Source organism: Priapulus caudatus, unplaced genomic scaffold, assembly GCF_000485595.1.
Source record: "Priapulus caudatus unplaced genomic scaffold, Priapulus_caudatus-5.0.1 Scaffold101, whole genome shotgun sequence".
In the NCBI taxonomy this organism is placed as follows: domain Eukaryota; kingdom Metazoa; phylum Priapulida; class Priapulimorpha; order Priapulimorphida; family Priapulidae; genus Priapulus; species Priapulus caudatus.
In genome coordinates, this window is record NW_014577162.1 from 221,949 (window position 1) to 244,040 (window position 22,092).

Here is a 22,092-nt window from a genome sequence, read left to right on the forward strand (position 1 = left end):
AGAGAATCAGAGTGAGAAAGAGGGAGAGAAAGCGCGAGAGAAAGAGAAAGAGGGAGAGAAAGCGCGAGAGAAAGAGAAAGAGAGGGGAAAGAGACGGGGATGGGAGTGAGAGAGAGGGAGAAAGAGAACGAGAAAGAGAGGGTGAGAGACACATTGTGGGGAGTGAGAGAGGGAGAGAGGGAGGGAGAGATGGAGGAAGAGAGAGAAACAGAGAGACAGGGGGAAGAGGGAGAGAGAGCAAGAGCGATATAAAACATAAAAGTCCAATGTCGGAAAGTTTTCATAGCTACCAGAAATAATCGTATATCATAAAGCGGACGATCACGACACGACTGTCATACCCTCGCAAGTGGTTACTAGAGTTGACGAGTTTTCTTACAGCCGACCCGAGTCGCTCGCAGAGCTGTCCAAATTTTTTCAACGAAATCGACGATGCAGATGCAGGAACATACTAAGACTTTAGATAGCACGCTTCATTATGGCACCTAGGAGTGACACTGAATACGACTCAAACCGAAGAATGGCAATAGAAGCCCAATTCCTGAACTTCTGAAACATCTTATACTACCTGTGCCTTTGAAAATGATTAGCTTGTGTAAAACATTTTCATTCTCACGAACTTTGTAAAACTCTCACAAGGAATTTGAGCTGACAGAAGGGAAACATTCGTGATGTTGCTTAGTAATGGCTCCTTCGTTAACCAGCACCCTTGCACAGACATGCAAAAAAATATAAAAGCGAGACATTGTAGAAAGACAGAATAAACAGAATGACAGGAACTGTAGGAAATTGGTCGATTGTTAGCCTTCTATTAACGCACGCACGCACACGGAATGAATATCATGTTCGCATACACTGAACTGCTCCTAACACACCATTTCTGACCATTCTAAAAAGTACGTGAACGGAGCACAATTCACGTACACTGAGACGCGACGTATGAGCACTGGAAGAGAGATACTGTCGGTGGGACACCAGCTCTGGGGAACAAAGCAGGTGCCGTGAGATAAACGCAAGACGTCAAGAGAACAACCGTCATATCAGATCATAGCATACATAATCAGCAGGGCACGAAAGTTTTACTTCCTTCTGTCATAACGCCGATCGAGGGTGGTAGAGCAAGAAGGAAGAAGAGGAAAGAGGGTGGGTGGGGAGTGGGGGGCGGGAATAAAAGGGGCAACACACCAGATCGAAACGCACATCTTCTCAGTGACTACTCGGAGGCAGCTGTGGTGGAGGCATTAGTCCCTCGTCATGTCGGCTGCTCCCGCTCCCACCTGGGGCTGCGAGGGGCTTCTGAACAGGCGCTCGGAAGCGGTGCCGGTCTATGACGTCGAGCAGCATCTCCCGGGTGACCGGATGCTTGATACTGTTACAGACGCCTGCAATAAAATACACACATTATACAAAGAATATCAGGAACGCCATCCTTGCTTGATATTGTTACAGACTCCTGCAATAAATACACACATAATACAAACAATATCAGGAACATCAACCTTGCTTGATACTGTTACAGACGTCTGCAATAAACGCAATGATAATAGCTAATTATTAATAATAATTAAACGGTGTAACAAGTGCCGCAGAGCGACAGGGCTCATCTGGTGTCTGGTGTTCTGCTGATAAATTCATTTGTGCATAGCAAAACGTCCTATACATACGTTCATTTCTAACCCCAAAAAACAACACTTGAAACTAGTGTAATAAAATTCCGATAGATGGTGGGCCGCTATCAAAGACATTGTTGCATCGGTCAGCCAAAGCATGGCTGCTGTCAGTGTGACGACAGATTGCAAAAAGCAGGAGCGAATAATTACCATATTATTACTATAGATAACGTGCGTTCTATGGTGTCAGGTAATAAGGTACATTAAACCCCTTGCGAGGCACATCTGGCTCGTTACAAAATAGCTCAATGGTTGATACAACCAGAGCAGCTCGTGCAAGATTTACAATTTACAGCAATACGATAGCAAATATCTGTAAACTAATTTCAGTACAAGGTAGGCCAGTGATTAGTGGACCGAATAAGCTCAAGAACGTACAGACTTGCGTCTATATTGGTGCCAAAATTTGATGAGAAAATTAAGTCTGGGAAATCCGCAGCCTCACTCCTGGGTAATTATTTGAGTGCTAAAGCAGATGTCGTACATAGTTAGCAGACCTGAATAAGCAAGACACCAAAACCTTAAAAATACTTGGCAGTTTGCACACGTAACATATACCTTATGCGTGTTAAAGGACCACAAAAGTGTATACTTCACACTAAACCTTTGGCAGCGACATGGTACGCATTTTGCTTAAATTCGGGGAATGTAACATTATATATATATAGAAATTACTGGGGCTTTTACCATGGCACCATCATTCAGCAATGATACATAATTTTTACACAAAGCCAATCTGACTATTTATTCTTTCTAGACTACATCTATAAGACATCTATCTTAGATTACAATGAAGAATAATACTCTCTAATGTAGCGTATTGCCCATAGAAATATATAAAAACACCAACTAGTCCAACTATATCTCTATAGTCTACATCTATATTTTATCTGTATATACACATATATATATATACATGTTATATACATAGTCTAACTAATATAGTCTAACTAGTATATTATTTCCATGGTATTGCCACATAAAGATGTTGGTAACCGACGTGCGCGTTTCATTACGTGAAACAGTGCGACGCTGGTGAACAATTGCCGGAAAGCTACTGTTGCGTGCCACTCATGTCATGGCTATCATTATGGTAACGGAAATTATACATATCCACACTGTACCCCTTTTTAGCTACCCTATGAGCTTTTCTCTGTCAGTATCCATCCTCGAAGATAGTGTTTAATTCACATTCAATGCTCAACCAAGAGCGACAGAAAGACAAAGCAAAAATAATTCTTCGGCGAAAAATCCGAAGAAATCTAAACGACTACGTGATTTCGATACGCATGCCATCTGTTACCATTTTATTAAGCGAAAGACTCGAAATTTATAAAAATATTTAATAAAACTACAAAAACGACTGAAACTACGTTTTTTTACAGATGCCGGTTCTGGATGCCAGCGACATGCAACACATTGGTGCGACGACCGCTCACCAGGTGGTGCTGGCGATGCTGAGGAGCGAATCTCGCCTCACGCTGCACCAGTTCCAGGACGACTACGATCGCGCCATGTTCGGTGTAGCAGACGCCACCGATTCGGAAAACGCGTTCCAGGTTCGCATATCGCCGCCGCCTACAAAGGAGTCTGTCGCTTCGTGGTTAAGATAATAAACACACATGCGCTCACGAGCGAACGCTAAATAAACTAATTTAATTGATTAACAAATAAATAAATAAATAAGATACCCGGGTCGTTTTGATGGCACATGTCAAGACAGTTAATTGGGCCGACTGCACATACCTCTATGCATACTATATCAGGACTTGATACAGTCGCCATATTTTTCCGTGAATTCAGACTTGAAGGCATTTCGCGAACTTGTTTATTTCGCGGTCGGTGAATTCCGCAGAATCAGTGAAGACCCGTATTGCTATTAAAATTTTCGCGTGTCTGTTATTTCCCGTCGGGAACGGCGTTCGCAACTTTCTGCGAAATATTAATTAAACCACCGCGGAAATATACTCAGCGTAATAGCCTTAAAGGCTACAGTAATAAATTATTATCTCTTATTCACTCCTACTAAATTCTGCATATAAAATATAACCACGTGCGTTGGAGTCTAGATGTGCGCAAGACTATAACACATTGCATCACAGCATCATGATGGCATTAGCGTACAGCAAATAAGTTGCGCGAACTGTAGATCCGGGTTAAAAATGTACCGGCCATATTCTCGTGTACCCTACACGTATATTAATATAGACCCCGTCACGCATCGTGTTAGTCAATCGGGTATCCGGAACACGCGTAAAGCATAATGAGTCTATATCCACGTCTGCTGCCATGCAGGCTGTTACGGTACGCCCGACACGGTGTCTCCTGCCCGCATAACTCCGGCAGTCGTACGTGGTCTTCCACGTCTCAGCCCTTTTGCAGGGCGGCGAATAAAACTCTCATGTTCCTCGATGCAATTCGGCGATTTTATTACCACAAGGACACACTTTGGGGCTCGTTCTACAAAAATAAATTGCTTGATTGAAGCGTGCTTCGTGGATCGTAATCTAACTGCCTGTGCTAATTGGCACCTTTGTGGTGTGCCCAGGTTGCGAATCCAAAGGACAGAGAAACGATATGGCATTTTCCAGCCGTTTATCTCCGAGCACCATACGTCTGGCTAATGCCACTAGAAACACGATTCCGTCTGTCACGCTGACGTCGCTCGGTCAACGTTTACTCAACTTATGTCGGGGAGAAGTATACGTTAATTGTGATTACGTTTATGGCGAGTACAGAGGAAAATATAATATTACAAACGTTAAAGCGATGTGGCACGGCACTCAACACGTACACCACTGAACCAAGGAGACGCACGCCGTGCAGGCCATCGCACCGCACTTCCATATCCGCGCACGCGCCGCTACCACCGCTACACTAAATTCAATAACACATAAAGCGTTCCCCAAACTAAAATCTGTTACCTCGTTTAACGATCAGTTTATCAAACTTTCAACCCGTAATTTTCTGATCCTGGCAATTTGTTTACGATGCTCGAACCTGTGTAAGACATTGTATATATATAAAAAATATAGCGCGCAAAATGGACCATAATATAAATTTAGTTCGTTGGTCTCGTGACAGAGAATAACAATGACGGAGATGAGAGAGGAAATGTTTATATAGTCGTCTATTAACACCGAACGTGACCCTATAAAGAATATTAGAACACATTAGTCATATTCAGTTTAAGTAATTCATAAATTCCGTAAGCCCGTTACCTGATCGGTGTCATAATGTTGAACGAGATATAGGATCTGATTTACCTATTGGCTAAAGTGTAATACTGATGTACAGTGTAAAGCTAAAGTGCGATAGCTGCATTGTCATCGAGTGTATTGCAAAACTAATAATCTTCGAGCCGGATTTCAACCAGCGACCTAAGCTAACCGTTCATACTTCCTCTACAGTCCTCCCCTATCCAACTGAGCTAACCGAAGGTCTAGCTTTAATCTAAAATTCTAAACCATGTTTCATAATAATAGCTATCATGCTTAACTATATCTATCTAGGATTTCCACCTTGCGCGTTGCTCATCAATATTTTCAAATTTTTGTGGCGTTTTGTGAAAAGAAAATGAAAGTTGGTGCTTAAATGCCGTTCATTACATTCCGTGCAATAGACACCATTAAATTGAAGCTATTATACAATGACATCAAATATTCAAAAAACTTATCCTTCGAGCCGCGATTTAGACCAGCGCACTAGGCATAAACTGCTATGACTCCTACAGTCCTCCCGCGCTAGCTAACTTCTACTGCATACCGCACTTAAACCATTTATAACCATTATAAATATCATATATTTATAACCATAAAGTGCTATCACTGACTAACTTAATATTATTCCACTTGCGGGCGTGGCTGTCAGTATGCTATATTGTGTGCTGATTTTTGAAAGAGAATGAATGTGGTTGTTAATTGCCTGTTTACATATAGTTTCACAATCATACAGTAATTAAATCTAAACTATATTTATTTACTGGACGTAAATCAGTTTAAAATCGCAATCCTTCGAGCGCGATTTGAAACACGGGGACTAAGGATAACTGCTTATCAACCCACTATACAGTCCTCCGCTCTACCAACGAGCTATCGAGGAGCTGCGAGTTCTTTCAGTTACAACTATCAATGCGGAATCAAGAAAAAGCTGTCGTAGTTATTAAATACTCAAGTTTGATCCCATCAACTACGTTGCAACCAATTACTAACACTTAACTTGTTTAATAAAGATGGCCAGTGGTATCAGTAATAATCGCGTATAAAAGTATTGTCTAAAATGTGTGCTCCGTTACACCATAAGTGTTGTTATCGCATAAGCAAACCTAGGACGCTAGAATGCCAACCAGGTAAACTGAGTCGGGCCTATTGGTTAAACGGTTCTACAATTACCGCATTTATTATTGAATTGAAATTAAAATTATCCTTCGAGCCGGATTTGAACCGCGACCTAAGGATAACTGCCGTTTCCACTACAGTCCTCCGCTCTACCAACTGAGCTTTATGAGGCGTGCATGGTGATGAACTGCCACAAGTTAGTCTGACTTTTGCAGACAAAGAAACATGGCAAGATACAGAGATAGATGAAAGTTAAAGAGGGGGGTGGCGTGATAAGGATAGAGCAAGAGATAAAATAAATAAATAAATAGTGAAGGCATGACCGAGAGAAGAACGCGCGCTGATAACATTACACATGAATGGTACATTAACAGAAGCCACACGCGCAGCCTATAAATAACGAACGTTGCAAGCACATTAGACAATCGGAAGAATAGGCGTGGTAAACTGAAGCAAAAATTATAACAAAAGGCGAAGCCAATGCTCATTCATAGCGTAGTTCGATCGGTTTATGTTCCTCGTGCAGATAAATAAAATTGCATGAGAGCAAATACGGAGCGCGTATGTAGATCGTCTATAATCGTACGCGTAAAACTGCCGACGTTGTGCAATTAAAGAATTCGAGTTAAGCTAATCGTATGTATTTTATCATCATCACAATGTTAACGAGAATGGTATCCTTATTTCATATGACTGAAGATGTAAATGCGCTACAGTTGTCATTGAGTGTAGTGCCATTAAAGTTGATTCTTCGAGCGGAATTCAACTAGCGAACATAACGATAACCGTTCATAATCTTCTACAGTCTCCTCTACCAATGAGCTATCAACAGGCTTCTTGCTTAATTCCCAAATTATAACCATTTATCATAAATACAGTTTATTGTATCTATATATATATTAGATTTCCATTTTGTGCCGTTGGCCTTCAGTTATGCAAATGTTATGGTCTGGTGTGTGAAAGAAATGTTGTCCTTATATACATTCCTATATTAAATATTTACAAATAGAAATAATTTAAATCGAAACTATTTATATTACTTTCATAAATAAGTTAAAAAACCACACTAATGAAATCTTCGGCGATTTTTTTCAATCCAGCGACCTAAGCATAACTGTCTCTGGTCCACACAGTCCTCCGCTTATACCACCTAATATCGAGATTTATTGCCAAACTTGTTAGTTTAGTATCTATATTCGATCTGATGATGAAACGAAATCAGTAGGGAGGTAAGAGGGAGAGGAGAAAGTAAGCGAGAATGAGAAGCGCATGATAAGTACTTTACTATGGCACAGACACAGCAGCGCGCGGACAACCCACGGAAAGAAAGCGAGAAAAAGAGGGGAGGATCAGAACGAAAGACGAATGGAGAAAATGGAGAAGTTAGGGTAAGAACGAATAGGTTAGTTACCACTGTTATAGGAAAATAATAACATGTATGTGTATGTTTTGGTTCAATCAAAGAGACCCAAAAGTCGCAGCACGGGTCTAGAGTATTTAACGTGACGGAATTCGCATCAAGCACTTGCAAGAAACCCTCAACTCCGCGCGTTTCTATCGCAAGCTAATCAACGTTTAGTGATCGTTACACAATTATGGACGATGCTGATGAAAAAAGGGGACAAATTATTTGAAACGCGCTGATTCTTTCTAACCGTACAAATTATGCGGTTTTTTTATCTTATTAATAATTATGAATTTTAGTAAATATAATTATGATTATTTGAACAAATAGTATGGTATGTTAATGTGCATCAGGGTAGTTCCAATTGGTTCTACACGTCATGATTACCTCTTTGAGTACTAATTCTCCCGTTTGTTTTACATACTTCATAGGTTCGCTCGATCTGCCGAATCCCTGTTGACTGAATGTTCACGATTCGCCTCTGAGGTCAGCCGATCGAAGAAGTTAGCCAGCTTCTAGAAAGTTCCACTCGAGGATTGGTTCATGGACGCTACGTGCCTCAGATCATATCGCACCCTGTTTAAGTATCGCGCACCATCTTTCTCCGCGTGTGTCGTCTAAAATATGAAGAGTTAATTAAGCACATCTTTATAAGTTAGTAATATTAGCCCTGGACATCTAAGGGATCTCCGGATTCTAGCACAATACGGAGTATCGGTAAGATAGACGGACGGCACTGAGAATGTTATCTTGAGAAAAGCGGAAACAAACAATCGCTTGATAATTTAAGTGTCGAAATTGCTGAATACGTTTGGTTTAATGTATGATAAACGAACGATGCTTATCGATCATACTGATTTAACTTGCAATGACAGATTCCTGCATTTCTTAACTTCGCCACAGTCTACGATAATGCGAAGTGCAGCCGCGCGCCGTGATACAAGAGGTGCGACTATGCTGAGTAGTTGGAGACGAGCGCCTCTACAATATATTTCCCTGACCACCGTTTCTGCGTCTGCTCCAGTGGCAGTGCGACGTCATATTTGGGAGCAACGCCACAAAAAGCAAAGTAGACGATGAAAGAACCTGTGAGTGTAACGTTGCGTCTCGTCGAAAAAACCGATATTTGTGAATGTTTACTATCAATGATTAGGGCCTTCAGTAGCGCATTATTTTAGCTATATACCATGACATGAACAATTATTATGTTGTCATACAGAAAGACGTTTACGGTGAGAAGTATTTTTGAAAACATTATAGTAAAAATGTACCGAAATTGAGCAGCGTAAGTGTGAGAATCAATGCCTGTGATGACGCTGGGAAATAATGTGTCATGCTAACTGTGTGTGCGACGAGAAATAAGAATGAAAAGTATCTATATGAGCAAAATGTCACACTATCTTATCACTCTATTGCAGCACTAGCTTGAAAAGTTATGTAACCGGATTTTTATCAATTAGGTTTACAATGTGAAAAGAGGTATACAGAAATGAACATAGATATGTATCAACGGTTCACGCTACAAGAAGTCAAAGGATGTTCGCTGGACAATGACGACGATGCGCCAGCGCACTGCGCATTTCATCCTGCAGTAGGGACAACAACACATTTTCAGTGTTTGAGTTGCACGCGCGCTGCCGCGCGTGTGGTGTGTTGGTGTTTGTGTTGTGTGTGTGTGTGTGTGTGTGGTGTGTGGTGTGTGTGTGTGTGTGTGTGTGCGTGCATGCGTGTGTGTGTGCGCGCGCGTGCGTGCGCGCGTGCGTGGGTGTGCGCGCGTGCGTGCGTGTCTCCGTGTGCGACAGCGTGCTGAAAGAGCATTAATTTTGTTTGCATGTACTTTTATTGATCTGTCCGTGTTAGAGAGGTGATCCGATTCTTAACAAAATACATAACAGACCGCTTACTTTACTTAGGCATCTTTACATCACGGGCATTTGGGCGAGCAATGGGATCAACGCACTCCTTAATCGGCTTCAAACTTTAGCAGGACTGCGAGCAAATTGTAACGCAATACGTCATCCGAGAACTTGCGAACAGTATGGACATACACGGAAGAAAAGGAGTAACTGCTATACTAGCATGCGTTAGTGTTACCTACTACTAACGCCTGCTCCACAGAATTAGCCACAGACAGTGCCGATGAGAGACGGCAGACCGAAAAGACAACGCGAACGGTTCTGAATGGTGGTGCCGAGAAAAATCATTTCAATTCGTTATAATAATTACTAATTAGCTAATTATGTGATATTACTTAGATATATAGAATCCTAGTAGAATTTTATCTGAGATGCTGTTTGAAGCCGATAGCATTTAAGCATGCAGGCACACTTCACCAATTTTGTTGCTCGTAGCAGGAGCAATTTCGGGTGTCGGCAATTTTTGTGGCGCTTTTTGACGCGCGTCACAGCACACGCCACCAACTAGTGGGGTACGTGGCTGCTTGCACGGCCAATTTTGTTGGCCAGATGTTGTTAGGCTTTACACCATTCATAACAGTTATCAAATAAAGAAAATAATCATTTATCAATATTCTGTACTATAGCCTAGGCCATATGTTTGTATATTGTATTTTTGTATGTGGTATAGTTTGTATATTTGTATATTTGCTAATATATAAATTTTCATCATTTCTGTTACTTAGGCCTAAGGAGCGCTATATTTGTATATTTGTATTTTAGTATGTTTGTATTTGTTGTATATTTGTATTTGTATTGAGCCCATTTTGAAATCTCATTGACGGCAGCGCTAATTTTGATTGGTCTGCGAGTGATTTGTTCACGATTGCCGTGTGGCTGCGCACCTTCACCACAAGTTGTCACCACGACAATTTTCGTGATGAGAAAGCAAAACCGGTTTGATTTCTCGGCAATCGTGGTCACCACTAATTTCCGTGGTGAGTGGTCGTGCCGGCCCCCGCACCTTGGCCATATTTTGTAGCGACCACGAAACTTGGCCTTTATCTAGCACGAAACATGATGTGCTGCCAGCTTAATACCAACCAGCGCTATAATGTCTTTTATAGACACATTGTAAAAAAAGCCCCCCGCTTGTTGTGTGCAATGTGTGTGCAGCTTTCAGATTTGTGCCCAACTGTTGACGAACGCACGCACGGACGGACGGTTGGACGGACGGACGCACGCTCATGCGATTCTACAAGCTGCATCTGACTATGTCAGATGAGCTAATAAATATGTCTGCGATAGAATCCCATTAGGGGTGGCACTCTTGATTGTGTAAGGCCAGTGTGGTAAGGTAGCCAAGTATTAGAGACCATACGGATGCTTAATCAAATAGATTTTGGCTGAAAATCCATTAGCAATCTAGGCTGTAATTTTGAAGTGAAACTGTCATATAATGCAAATAGCAGCAAGAGCAAATTTCCTTTTATATTTGAGCATGTAGATAAACTAAGTGTTTGTAGAATTTCCATGCTTCCTTACCCATAGCAGTTGAATATGCATTCGGGAATGACTTGTCTGTTCTTTGTCTCAAGAACTTCCAACTGTTGTTTTCAAATTTACACTCGAGAATTTTGTTGTCCAATTCTTTTAGTTCTTTTGTAAGCTGAAAAAAACAAACATATCCGAATGAAATTACCAATATTGACAATTAACGGGGTCCATACACATAAAGCAAAACAATTTTCCATGACTTCTCCCTGGTGGCTTTTCTAGGATTTAGAAAATTAATTTTCCAGAACTAAAAGATACAAGACAAATGTATCCTATCCGTTCTAGCCGTAATTAGTCAACATCACTTGTCTCACGTTTTATTGCCTCTCAGGCAGTAAACAGTGCTACATCTTCAGTATATTATACTTGTATTATAATTGGTAAAATTTGGACACTGTACACTGTATCACGTGTGTTCGATTCTCAAGACTTTACGTGATTAAACATAATAATAACACATTTTACAAGACGTTCCTGAATCATATGTAATTTTTCTGGAGTTTTCATACCTGTAAATGTTATTTGAAATTGCTGGAACCTTTAAGGCATTCAAGGACCCAAACGAACCCTAATTAATAATTGAATTTGATTAAACCAATCCCAGAAACATCATCAAATCTGTAAAAATTTTGCTGCATCCCATTTCATAGCCCTCTAAATCTATACTATTGATTATATACCAAATAACACACAAATGTAACAGCATATACACACAGGTGAGAGATCGTCAGTTGGGAAGATGTAAAGGATGGGATGACTGTACCTTCATTTGTGCCATCGGCGTATCCAAGCCACCGACATAGAGGCATGCAACCTTCTGTTTTAACAATCTGCAAGATGTGCGAACATCGGGTTAGGTTCTTTCCCCATCCGAAACGAAATTAATCTCCACTAGGTAAATGATCTCACCTTCACCATGAGCCGATGAAATATATTAGAAGCCAGAGAAAAATCGTACGGTACACAAATAGAATGACAAACATAGATACATAATTACATGGTCTGTTTTTCGATGAGTGGGTTGCCCACGTTATTTCACCAATTATTTCGCTTGCAGTTAGAAATTGTCGTTGTGCATACAGACTGCTGCAGGACTACATACCCTACACCTTCTATCTGCGCTATTTTCATCCGGAAGTCTATTGTGTTTAGTGACGCCGGTTTCCACTTCAGCATATCCGAGCAACGACCGCAATGATAGGGCTGAAATACACACACGTTAGTTATATACATACGACTAGTAAAACGTATTATTAACGCTTGACGACCTAAACGAGCACTCGCTAAACTTGGCGTACGCAGATCAGCTCTCTAGAATTTTCATAAATAATGTGCAAACACGGATACGTATGTGCGTGCGTGTAGCGTCCGTCCGTGTGAGTGCCTTTTCATTCATCTAGTCTGTCAGTGTCTGTGCGTGCCTCTTCGCACGTACTGGCATGAACATGATCACATTTGCATAGACACTGTTATAATCAGCATGCTTCTGCCACCCAAGGAGCTAAATATAACAAGGAGAGGAAGCGCCGCCATATCTGGCCCAAAATTTGGATTCGGCAGAGACCCTAGAACAGATTAGTGTTCTATTGTCTCTGGGTTCGGTCTGCACAGCCTTTTCAGCTGATTATGGTCCATAGATGGCACCCTTGAGGCGAAAAGCGCACAGCCAATCCGCTTCCTCTCCTTGTTATATTTAGCTCCTTGCTGCCAACATCATAGTATGTAGCAACATCACACTTCGCCACTCACATCAGTTCCAGGCTGATAGATTAAACCATCGATTTCGTGAGATACTTGGCCTGTAAACTTCGTATCGAGAAGCTGAAAAAACACAGCACGTAAAAAATTTACATATCAAAGCCAACACACTTAATTTTAAAATTCCTTCGCTTCACTCCACTGGTATACCTTCTACACATGCAAGTGTACCACTAATCACTGGGGCGGACGGTACATGTAGCACACGATACGATCCATATCACGATCTCTGCTGTTTCTTTTGTTTTTTAATAAAACTACGCTACTAAACGATATGGATTTTATTCAGTAGAGTACTGATATGTGTATCATTAATAGTCCAACATATTGATACGTGTATCGTCTGGGTTTGTATTCCAATATACATCGATATATCTATGAATTATGCCACCCCCTCAATTGCATTACCATATCAGGAGTCTATTGATAGACTCCTGACCATATGCAGTGTTTCCCCTGGCCAAACAGGTAAGCGAGGCGGTAAAAAAAATTGCGTAGTGGTTGCGCAATCCGAGTAGCGAGCAACGTGAGCACCGAAGGTGATCGCGATGCTAGGGGGCTCCCCCGGAAATTAAAAAAATGGTGCAATTTGGTGCATTCTAAGCTATTCTGAACACATTATATGACTCTTAAATCACCTTTACAGTTGTCAAAAGGAACAAACAAGCTTCTGGAAAAGGTTTTACTTTCGTTTTTCTCCTCCCCAGTCCTCGGTACCCCCATGCATAGATCAATGCTGCCGCATATCCGCAATGTTACAAGTACCTAGAATCTTGAAGTATATACAGTTTACATTGCTTCTAGATATCTAACTGAATAAAAATAGGCCATTTTTCTACGTAAAAAAAAGTGACGAATTCAGCAGCTTTGATTATGTGCGCGTCAGGTGTCACTGGTCGTGCCCTCACTCCCCACGATAACCCCTGCGACATATGAACTTATTGTTATGCGGGCATAAAAACACTGGGCTACGGTACATGCCGCCGCAATCGATTTCTTAGACTGTCACAAGGTTTTGTTTGTGTGGCGAATCATGCGTTGAGGGAGTTCATGCCCTCGGCTCTAGATGTTTTGGATACCCCGTCTACGTTCAGGAACGGCGTGTATTAGAATGCGCTCCTGTTTACATTTCTGTCTAAACTGCCGTTGCGATAACCGTAGTATTTCAGCGTAATATGAAGAGAAAAAATGCCGGTCAGGAGGACCGGCAGTTTCGTAGAGATGGTAGCCGAAGCAAAAACTTGGTGGCCTCGGGCCTCCGGGTCGGCACTAATTTCGAACGCTGTCAATAGTGTAGTTTATTGATGGAAGAACAGTGATTTTCGTCAGCGAGGCGGTGTTTTTGGATAAATTTCTGCGTGGCGGCTGAGATTTGAGCGAGGCGGCGTGTAAATGCAGAGGAAACACTGATATGTATAAAAAAAAAAGAAATATACCAAAAGGTGAAAAAACTCATGTCCAACTTGTTCGATTATTTAAGGGACTAAAACACTAATTCAAACTAAAAACGACTAAATAGTACCTTTCTCGTTTCCGTCAGGTCGTAAAATGGTTTCGCTCGAACACTAAAAGATTCTTTTGTTCTATCAATTTTCCCTTGCGTCATCATCTGATGTCGGGGGCCAATCAGCTCCCTTCCTATACATAGCAACCGCCTGTCAAAGTCACATCCACCTACATCATTACCCTGTAAAGCAAACAACATTCAGCACATATGATAGCAGCTACCTAAATATCTTAATAGCACTGGCAGTACAATAGTATAGAACTTTCCACAAAAATTGCATATTGACGGTCATATAATAGACACCTGCCACTCACAATATACTTGATGTCATATAATAGACGTTTGGGCAATTATGCCACACTTCGTGACGTCATATAATAGATATGTCCGCAATTAAAAGTTGACAAGTCATTTAGAATAGTAGTTACCTCAAACTTGATTATATCATATAATAGATATCTGGGCACTTTTTCTCCATCAACCTCATCAATAATCATCTCCTGTCAGACAAAGAGGTTTTTTGAGAAACTTCAGAACATTGTTTGCATGCTATGCTGCCACATTTGTTTTCATAGTTATCACATAAAAAAAGACAGTTAAGAAGCAAATGCCTCAGTAAAAATGCAACCACGTACATTACTTGCAAACGTATAATGTGATAATTGCTTTTTAATAAAAAGAAAAGCAAACGCAGCACTTACTACTAAAGTGATATGAACTTACTAGATTTTAAAATTAAATTAAGAAATTTCGTTATTTTCTGCGCATTGATACAAGGATGTACAAATAAGCATGACTCGTCACACAGTGAGATAGGTAGGATTTTGAATTAGACTGCATCTTTGGGCACATACCCCATCCACTAGCGTATCAACTACATGTTCCTCTGGCTGTTTTCGCTTTGGAAACCGTAGGCTGTCGATTTGGAAGACACAGTTATCTCTGTCTATCATGTAAACCTGGTTTTCACCATCTATCAGCATCATGTACCTGCATAAACGATCTGTTTTATATCACGATTCCACACGAACTCACGCACGCACACAACTGTGCAGCATACGCAACACTAGGTCGCAACATGCATGCATACACACAGAACCCATACACATGCTTATACACATCTTTCATGCCACACTGAGAGATGTTTTCAATATTGACATCAACTTACCTAAATCCATCAGCTTTCCAGCTAACCTTGTATGGTTTCTTGGTCAACAAGGAAATATTATGGATGTCCATGGATACTGGCTGAGCTCCAGGAAATCCAGTCCTACAATAAAATACTGACTAATAATATCACTAGGTGGCATACAATCATGGCTAATACACACCATTCATTAAAAACACACATTGTGTGTATATATCTCTATATCGTGTTGACTCCAAACTTTAGACAAGAGCTTTAAACATTAGCAACATTGCCTGACAGTTCAGATGAGCATTTAAATGGCATGTTGCATTGACCAGGGTACGACGACCTCGCGTATAGATAGTTTTCTTCAGCCTGACTGTTAGCATGGTATCACTGACATAGTACTCACCCATTCCATTTGCACATGTCTTGACATTTTCTCTGTATCTGTGCTAGCGTTGGCTGCATAGTAATCGGAGTGATACCACTCACCCCGTCCATGAACTTTGGATTCTGAAATCAGCATTCAATATAAATTCTGTAGCACATATAATTTCACCCAGTCGAATCAGTTTCCCAAATGGAATTTCAGATAGTCAGACAAATTTTAAAATGCATAAGATTTTGGCTAGCACAACAGCCCTTTACACTGTTAATATTATTTTCCACAACTGTGGGAGACAAATTGATACATTTACATGTCACTTTGGTTTTCACTGGAGTTCCCTGAAGGAATTGTAGATATGCAGGTAAGGCAGGTCTGTCATACGCCACAACACCAATCCGTCGCTCACATGGTAAACCCTTAAGAATCGCGATGGACAGGTGTTTGAAATCCTGGCAAATCCCCAGAACCCCCCCACCCCAATCCCCAGAACGCGACCCATAGTTCACAATGAATGCTAACGGGGCACTGAGTACGACTTCTATTCCGTATCTTACACATGTACCATGAAGCTTAAGGTAGGCGATCACAAGGATTATGTGGAGGTGTGATGTAGATTATGCTAGAGTGCATGGGGGGGGTAACATGCAAGCGAGAAGCAACAGGTGATTGCGACGATTGCACAACTGCTTCATCAATCACATATGGACCTCACACTGGTTTTTCGCACTGCAGCCGAGAAGTTCGCGAGAGCAAGCGACAGCGCGAGTGGGATTCGCGAAGGTCAAGGCTTCACCGTACGCACCTTCACGTGCAGCTCGCGCTTGAATCGCTTCCGACTGCCATTCTGCGTGCTGCCATCTTGCGAGAGGTTGTTGGGCAGCGGCTCACCGTCATCGTCCAGATTGCTGTCGTCACTCTCTGAGCATTCGACATGATTATCATTCACAAGTTAACATCATATATTACGCTATATGTTATTATATATATATATATATGTATATATATATATATATATATATATAGAGAGAGAGAGATTTTATTATATATATTATGCTCATATTATTATATGTACAGCTCTTCCTATCGAACAGTTATAGTTTATCTTGCATTTGCGACAACTATCTGGAAAACTATCAATGTTCTGCAATACTCGTGTAAAACTACTCACCCGTGTACCAGTCCGGAAGAGGGGGAGGGGGAGGAGCATCTTCCCTGTCGCCATAACGGCCAAATAACTCTTCCAAGTAATGTCCTTTGATGATGCCAGGCGGTCTGCTTTTCTTAAAGGCATCCACTGCTGCTTCGATACTAGAATGAATAAGTGATGCAAATGACAGCAGTAGGTTCAGTATTAATACATGTTGCCACGCAGAAACAACTCAGAACAAACAAAGAAACAACTCACACATAAGTAGGCATGCACGCACATCCACCTAAAGAACGTACAGAGTAGACTCACAAACACTCACTCACGTGGCCAGTTTCAAATTTTTAGCCTCCCTTTAACACCTCTCTCGGTTTAACATTTCTTAAATTAATCTGACTGTGAACAATACCAAGAAGACTACTAAACCAGGCGCCTGTGTATTTATACTTAGTTGACAATATCAATCGCCCATTTCGATATTCATTTGCATGACTTCTTGACACGAGTATCGGGTAGTTTTGTTACTCTGCAAAATTGCCCACTCATCTTAGTGTAATCAGAGCAATGCACGTTTATGTTCAGAAATGGTGGGATGATATTCTGTAAAGATAAATTCCTCATTACCTCCAGTCGCATTTCTCCACCAGATAAGAGCAGATCAAGAAACCAGTCCTGTTGAAACCATGGGTACAGTGGATAACTGTTCAATAAAGAAAAAAAGGAAAAATTAACTACAGCACATATTCAAATGTAGCTATTGTTAATGAGATTTCCATAATTCTATGTATATAATTACACCATGCAAAGACACATCATATGATATTTAACAAGTATATTTGTTAATTAAACAGACATCACCATTAATACTCTTTAACAGTATAATATGATTAAACATAAATATTAACATGTAGAAACTTGTATTCCTAAGATAAGCAGAACAATATTGTTGAGGAATTTTTACACGCTTTTACTGACAGCCGTACATTAAACATGATTTACAATAATAAGCATCGAAATACTATATTAGTATATACAGTACTGTGTCATTATTGTACAGTATTTTGCCGATATTGTGTCGGTATAATGTTGTTGTTACACAGTGTTGTATCATTTTTAGTATTGTTTACATTTTGTCTTTATAATTTTGTTGTTATTCGTTTTCATGCAGTATTGCATTGTTATTGGAGCGTATTGCACCGTCATCACGCATCCCCACCCGCAGCAGCCTCACCGATGATCTCGAGCGGATGCTGAGCGACAAACTTTTGACAGAGCTCGATGAAGGCGCGCGTCTGATCGACGGATGGAGTCTCGCCGAAGCCGCGGCACTGCAACTTCAGGTACTTGGTGCTCGTCTTCTCGACCTCAGCCTTGTCGTAGAACCGATTCGTGTTCGTCAGGTCAATCCAGATACCGGCTTTGACCTGTGTGCGTGGAGGGAAACACGCGCGGTCGGTTTAGAAAGTGCTCAAGACTTCTAGTGTGAACACTTGCAGAGGAGATCTCCAGTACCGCCCCGTTTATGTTGAACAAAATTGGTGTTGTCACGTATAGATCCGCTTGGAAGTATCAGATCCAGAGTTAAGATGAAATGGCTGTTTTCCTACTTTTATACTTGTAGGCATGTTGCACTACAGATTCAGACACATTTGATGATTACTCGAAAAATTCTGGAAGATGAGATGTTTTAAAATGTAGTACTTCCATTTTTCAAAGCAGCAACTCAAAGAAATGGTAGCAATGAGGCTTCTCTCTGGCCATCTCAATGCTACAAATGCCTGATCTGGTGCAACCAATAAATTGACAAACATACCTTGTAACTGTTTAGCGACATAAACAACATCGAAACCGGAAAGCGAAATTCCTCTGGTACTTGGTCATCATAACGCGAGTCAAGAGGCGTCTTGAATGGCAAAAACTTATCTAAAAAGCAACATGTATACAACTATACTGCAATAAAGGCTTGCCGTATTGTTAGCGCAATGTCCTTAGAATTGTGCCATGTTACAAGATATAAAGAATGACATAGCAACACCTCACCAGGCTCACTTAAATTTGTTTACAAGCAAGCATATAGGGGCATATTCACATATTAGTATTTGTATAAAAAAAAAACACAATCTAACGGTTTGTACTTATATGGACAAGTTAACCCTTCTGTCTATTTAAAATAAATGCCTTTACATCTAATGCTATAGAAATCTTTGGTGAAAGAATAAACACCTCCAATAAGTGAAGATCCTTTGCGTGGACAGTGGAGCCACCTAGGGGGCAAGGGTCCATGATTTCTTCTGTTTGCCATTCTTTCATACCTATAAAATAAAGAAGGAACCAGCGTTTACAAGTTTTGCATTACAATTTGCACGTAGCTTAGTATTTTTCTAGTGGATGTAACAAGTATTTTGTCTGGTCTTTAAATCATGTTTATATAAAAGCTTGGCCATATAATTTAAACAGACCAAGCTTTACATTACCAGTGTAGTCATATTTGTCACAAGGCATTTTTTGGCACTTTATAATTAGTTGCGCTAAAATATTTTTAAGTAACTATCTGTTATTTGTTAATCATGTCAAACCATATGTGTACTGATAATTGCACAAAACCTTTAATTTTCAGGTCCCTAGGACCAAACAGAACATTAAAGGAATAATAGGTCCTTGATTATGCAATGTTGACGAATGCTAGAGTAACTGGCACCTTGTGTAGATAATAAGTACATTACCTTATAGCCAAACGCGTATTAGTTTGTCCAATATCACTGCTCGTTACATTACAAACAAGACTTGAAATCGGTTGTTGATATGTATCAACGTATCATTTACATGCCGTAAATGTCATCCAGGAGTCAAGCGATGACGTAAACATTTGTGTGGCCCGTATGTTTTGGACGCCAGATGAAACGAAGGTGTCAGCGGTGTAACCACGGCCACAGACTAAACATGGAAATAGAGTAAAACACACGTAATAATCACGGACGCACGTGGACAGCCCTGACAAAAAGTTCCTTATCACGAGCGTCCATGTTTACGAAATCACTGATGATAGCATTGCGTACGGCCGAGCATGCGTGCGAAAATGTCCGGTGCACTATAAATCTGTATCACACCCGCTTCGCCGGCAGCGGTTTGAAACTGTAAACAACCGATTGTTGGACTGCGGATTTCAATTAGACATTTCTTAGTAACCAGCAGTGATATTGGACAAACTAATACGAGTTTGGCTATAAGGTAATGTACTTATTAACTACACAAGGTGCCAGTTAATCTAGAATTCGTCAACATTGCATAATCAATGGGCCTATTATTCCTAATTAAACGCACACTGCTTATAGCGAAATAGTTTAAGAATTAATGTACTGCAGATTAGAGTAGTGGGTTTTACTGCACACTATAAGCAGAAGCTTTCACCAGTAGGTTTCACTACATTTTCAGTCACAAACTTACAATCTTGCAGCTGCAGACTTACAAACTCAGTTTCGCATGCATGATGCCACGCACGCGCACATACGCACGCACACGCACACCCACATACACCAATCTACTCCCACCTGCAAATATAGTTCATGCCACATTTAAAGAACGGATATTCCCAGTACAACTTACAACCTGTTACTGAGCCAACAATTAGTTAGATAAGTTTTAGTTGCTGTAATTTTACATAGGAAAACAAGGAAGAACTCGTCTAGCAATGATTTCCTTGAAGTCATTCTCTGGATAGTGAAAATTTAATCGAATTAGATTAAAGGTTGGCGCCCTGGCAGTAACTGCATGCACGTACTAGTATGTAGGCCTATTATGCATAATTATATCCTTTTACAGCTGTTTGATGATTTGAACTTGAATTTTTGTGACGGAGTCTGGAGAGCCTATTTCATGTGAATAATGAATTTTTTTTTAAATGCATTTTTTGTGGCAGGAGGTTTTGGAGCATGCGGGCGGTGGATGCAAATCTAAAACTTTCATTCTCATGGCCTAACCTAGACACTATCTCTCTGCATAATTAGGAAGCTGATGTCTCATTCACTAGTTAGCCATAGTGCAGTGGTGGGCAAACTTTTCAGAGCGAAGGCCGCATCAGTGGGCCATAAAAAGTCAAAGGGCCACACCTTTAAAAAATCGGGCAGTGCGCTCTAAGATAATACGTGCGTTTCGCCTCAAGGGCGCCATCTCTGGACCATAATTAGCTGAATTGGCATTGTGAGCGAACCCAGAGACAATAAAACACGAATCTGTATGACACTGAAAAAGTCAGCCTCGGTTCAAGCACAAACATGTTGGCTCTCACAAAAATTTATTGATTTTTTTTATTTTGCTGCAGGCTTCCGCGGGCCGCACAGAACCCCGTAGAGGGCGGCATGCGGCCCGCGGGCCGCAGTTTGCCCACCCCTGCCATGGTGTATTATGAATAGACAACCTTTTTTACATGTACGCGGGAAAGCAAAACACTCTGACAGTTCACATGTACCGTTATATGGAGAAATGAGCATGTACACAGGTGCCACATAGTGTTAGCCATCGAATAAAGTTTAAAATGAAAAATCGGTAAAATTTTTCCTAAAACCTTGATAGTAGGTATCCTTAATGCCTTAATGGTTTAATTTGTGTGCTGATTATGTAAGACCAGTTTTATAAGAATTTGGAGTGGTTGTCTGAAATTAGGATTAGTGGCCATTACTGACAACTCTATACTTTCTATTCTTACGCTCATGCGAACATTTAAGTGATTATAAGTTATATTAACCCCTTTTAGCCGTTTGATTGGCCATATCATATGAAACTGTCTCTTCATAAAAAAAAATAAAGCACTATTCTGTGACGACTGTCACTATTCATAAAATAATTCGGACCAGCCTCAGGTAAGCCTGAACCTTTATTTCGTGTAATATCAGTAGTGTGCAGTACCCGTAGTGCTTGCTGCCATCAACAAAAATACTGCCACTACTCTGCAGTGGTAACTAACCAGTACAGAGACTCCAGAAGGTAATACTAGCCAGTGGCGAGTACATTGCCTAGGCTACGGGTGAGATAAGTTCAATTTGTGTTAGGCCTAGTCAGCCTAGTTGAGTCGGCGCCATAAATTACCTGCCTAAAAATTAATACTGGTGACGCACCTTACTGGTCCAAATTATTCGCACACAATTACAGTAGGCCGTTCTACGTTGCCAATTAGGCCATTTTACAAGCTTACACTGCATTTAAACAGTATGCTTCGTTAGCGTTTCATCACAGGCTGCTCAAGCTTCTCATAAGTGTGCTCTGATATCTCTCACAACTGTCATGAAACCTCGCGAGACTC

At 40.8% G+C, this 22,092-nt stretch overlaps 1 protein-coding gene across 4 annotated transcripts; it reads right to left on the minus strand.

The window, feature by feature from the left end:
- Nucleotides 1-170: 170 nt before the first annotated feature.
- LOC106805134 (mRNA-capping enzyme-like) lies at nt 171-22,067 on the minus strand. Of its 4 annotated transcripts, none has more exons than XM_014806616.1 (17): nt 21,985-22,067; nt 19,020-19,108; nt 18,610-18,719; nt 18,028-18,220; nt 17,421-17,496; nt 16,818-16,957; nt 16,452-16,567; nt 15,671-15,774; nt 15,298-15,399; nt 14,984-15,119; nt 14,558-14,629; nt 14,145-14,309; nt 12,614-12,685; nt 11,967-12,067; nt 11,628-11,694; nt 10,853-10,976; nt 171-1,382 (listed from the first exon to the last, which is right to left on the minus strand). In XM_014806616.1, exons 2-17 carry the CDS (start codon nt 19,096-19,098, stop codon nt 1,207-1,209), a joined length of 1,833 nt encoding a protein of 610 aa, XP_014662102.1. In that variant the 5' UTR covers nt 19,099-19,108; nt 21,985-22,067; the 3' UTR covers nt 171-1,206. The 4 variants fall into 4 exon arrangements, with proteins under 4 accessions (XP_014662102.1, XP_014662100.1, XP_014662101.1 ...); XM_014806614.1 differs by having other exon boundaries at nt 21,908-22,067; XM_014806615.1 differs by having other exon boundaries at nt 21,879-22,067.
- Between the last annotated feature and the right edge of the window lie 25 nt (nt 22,068-22,092).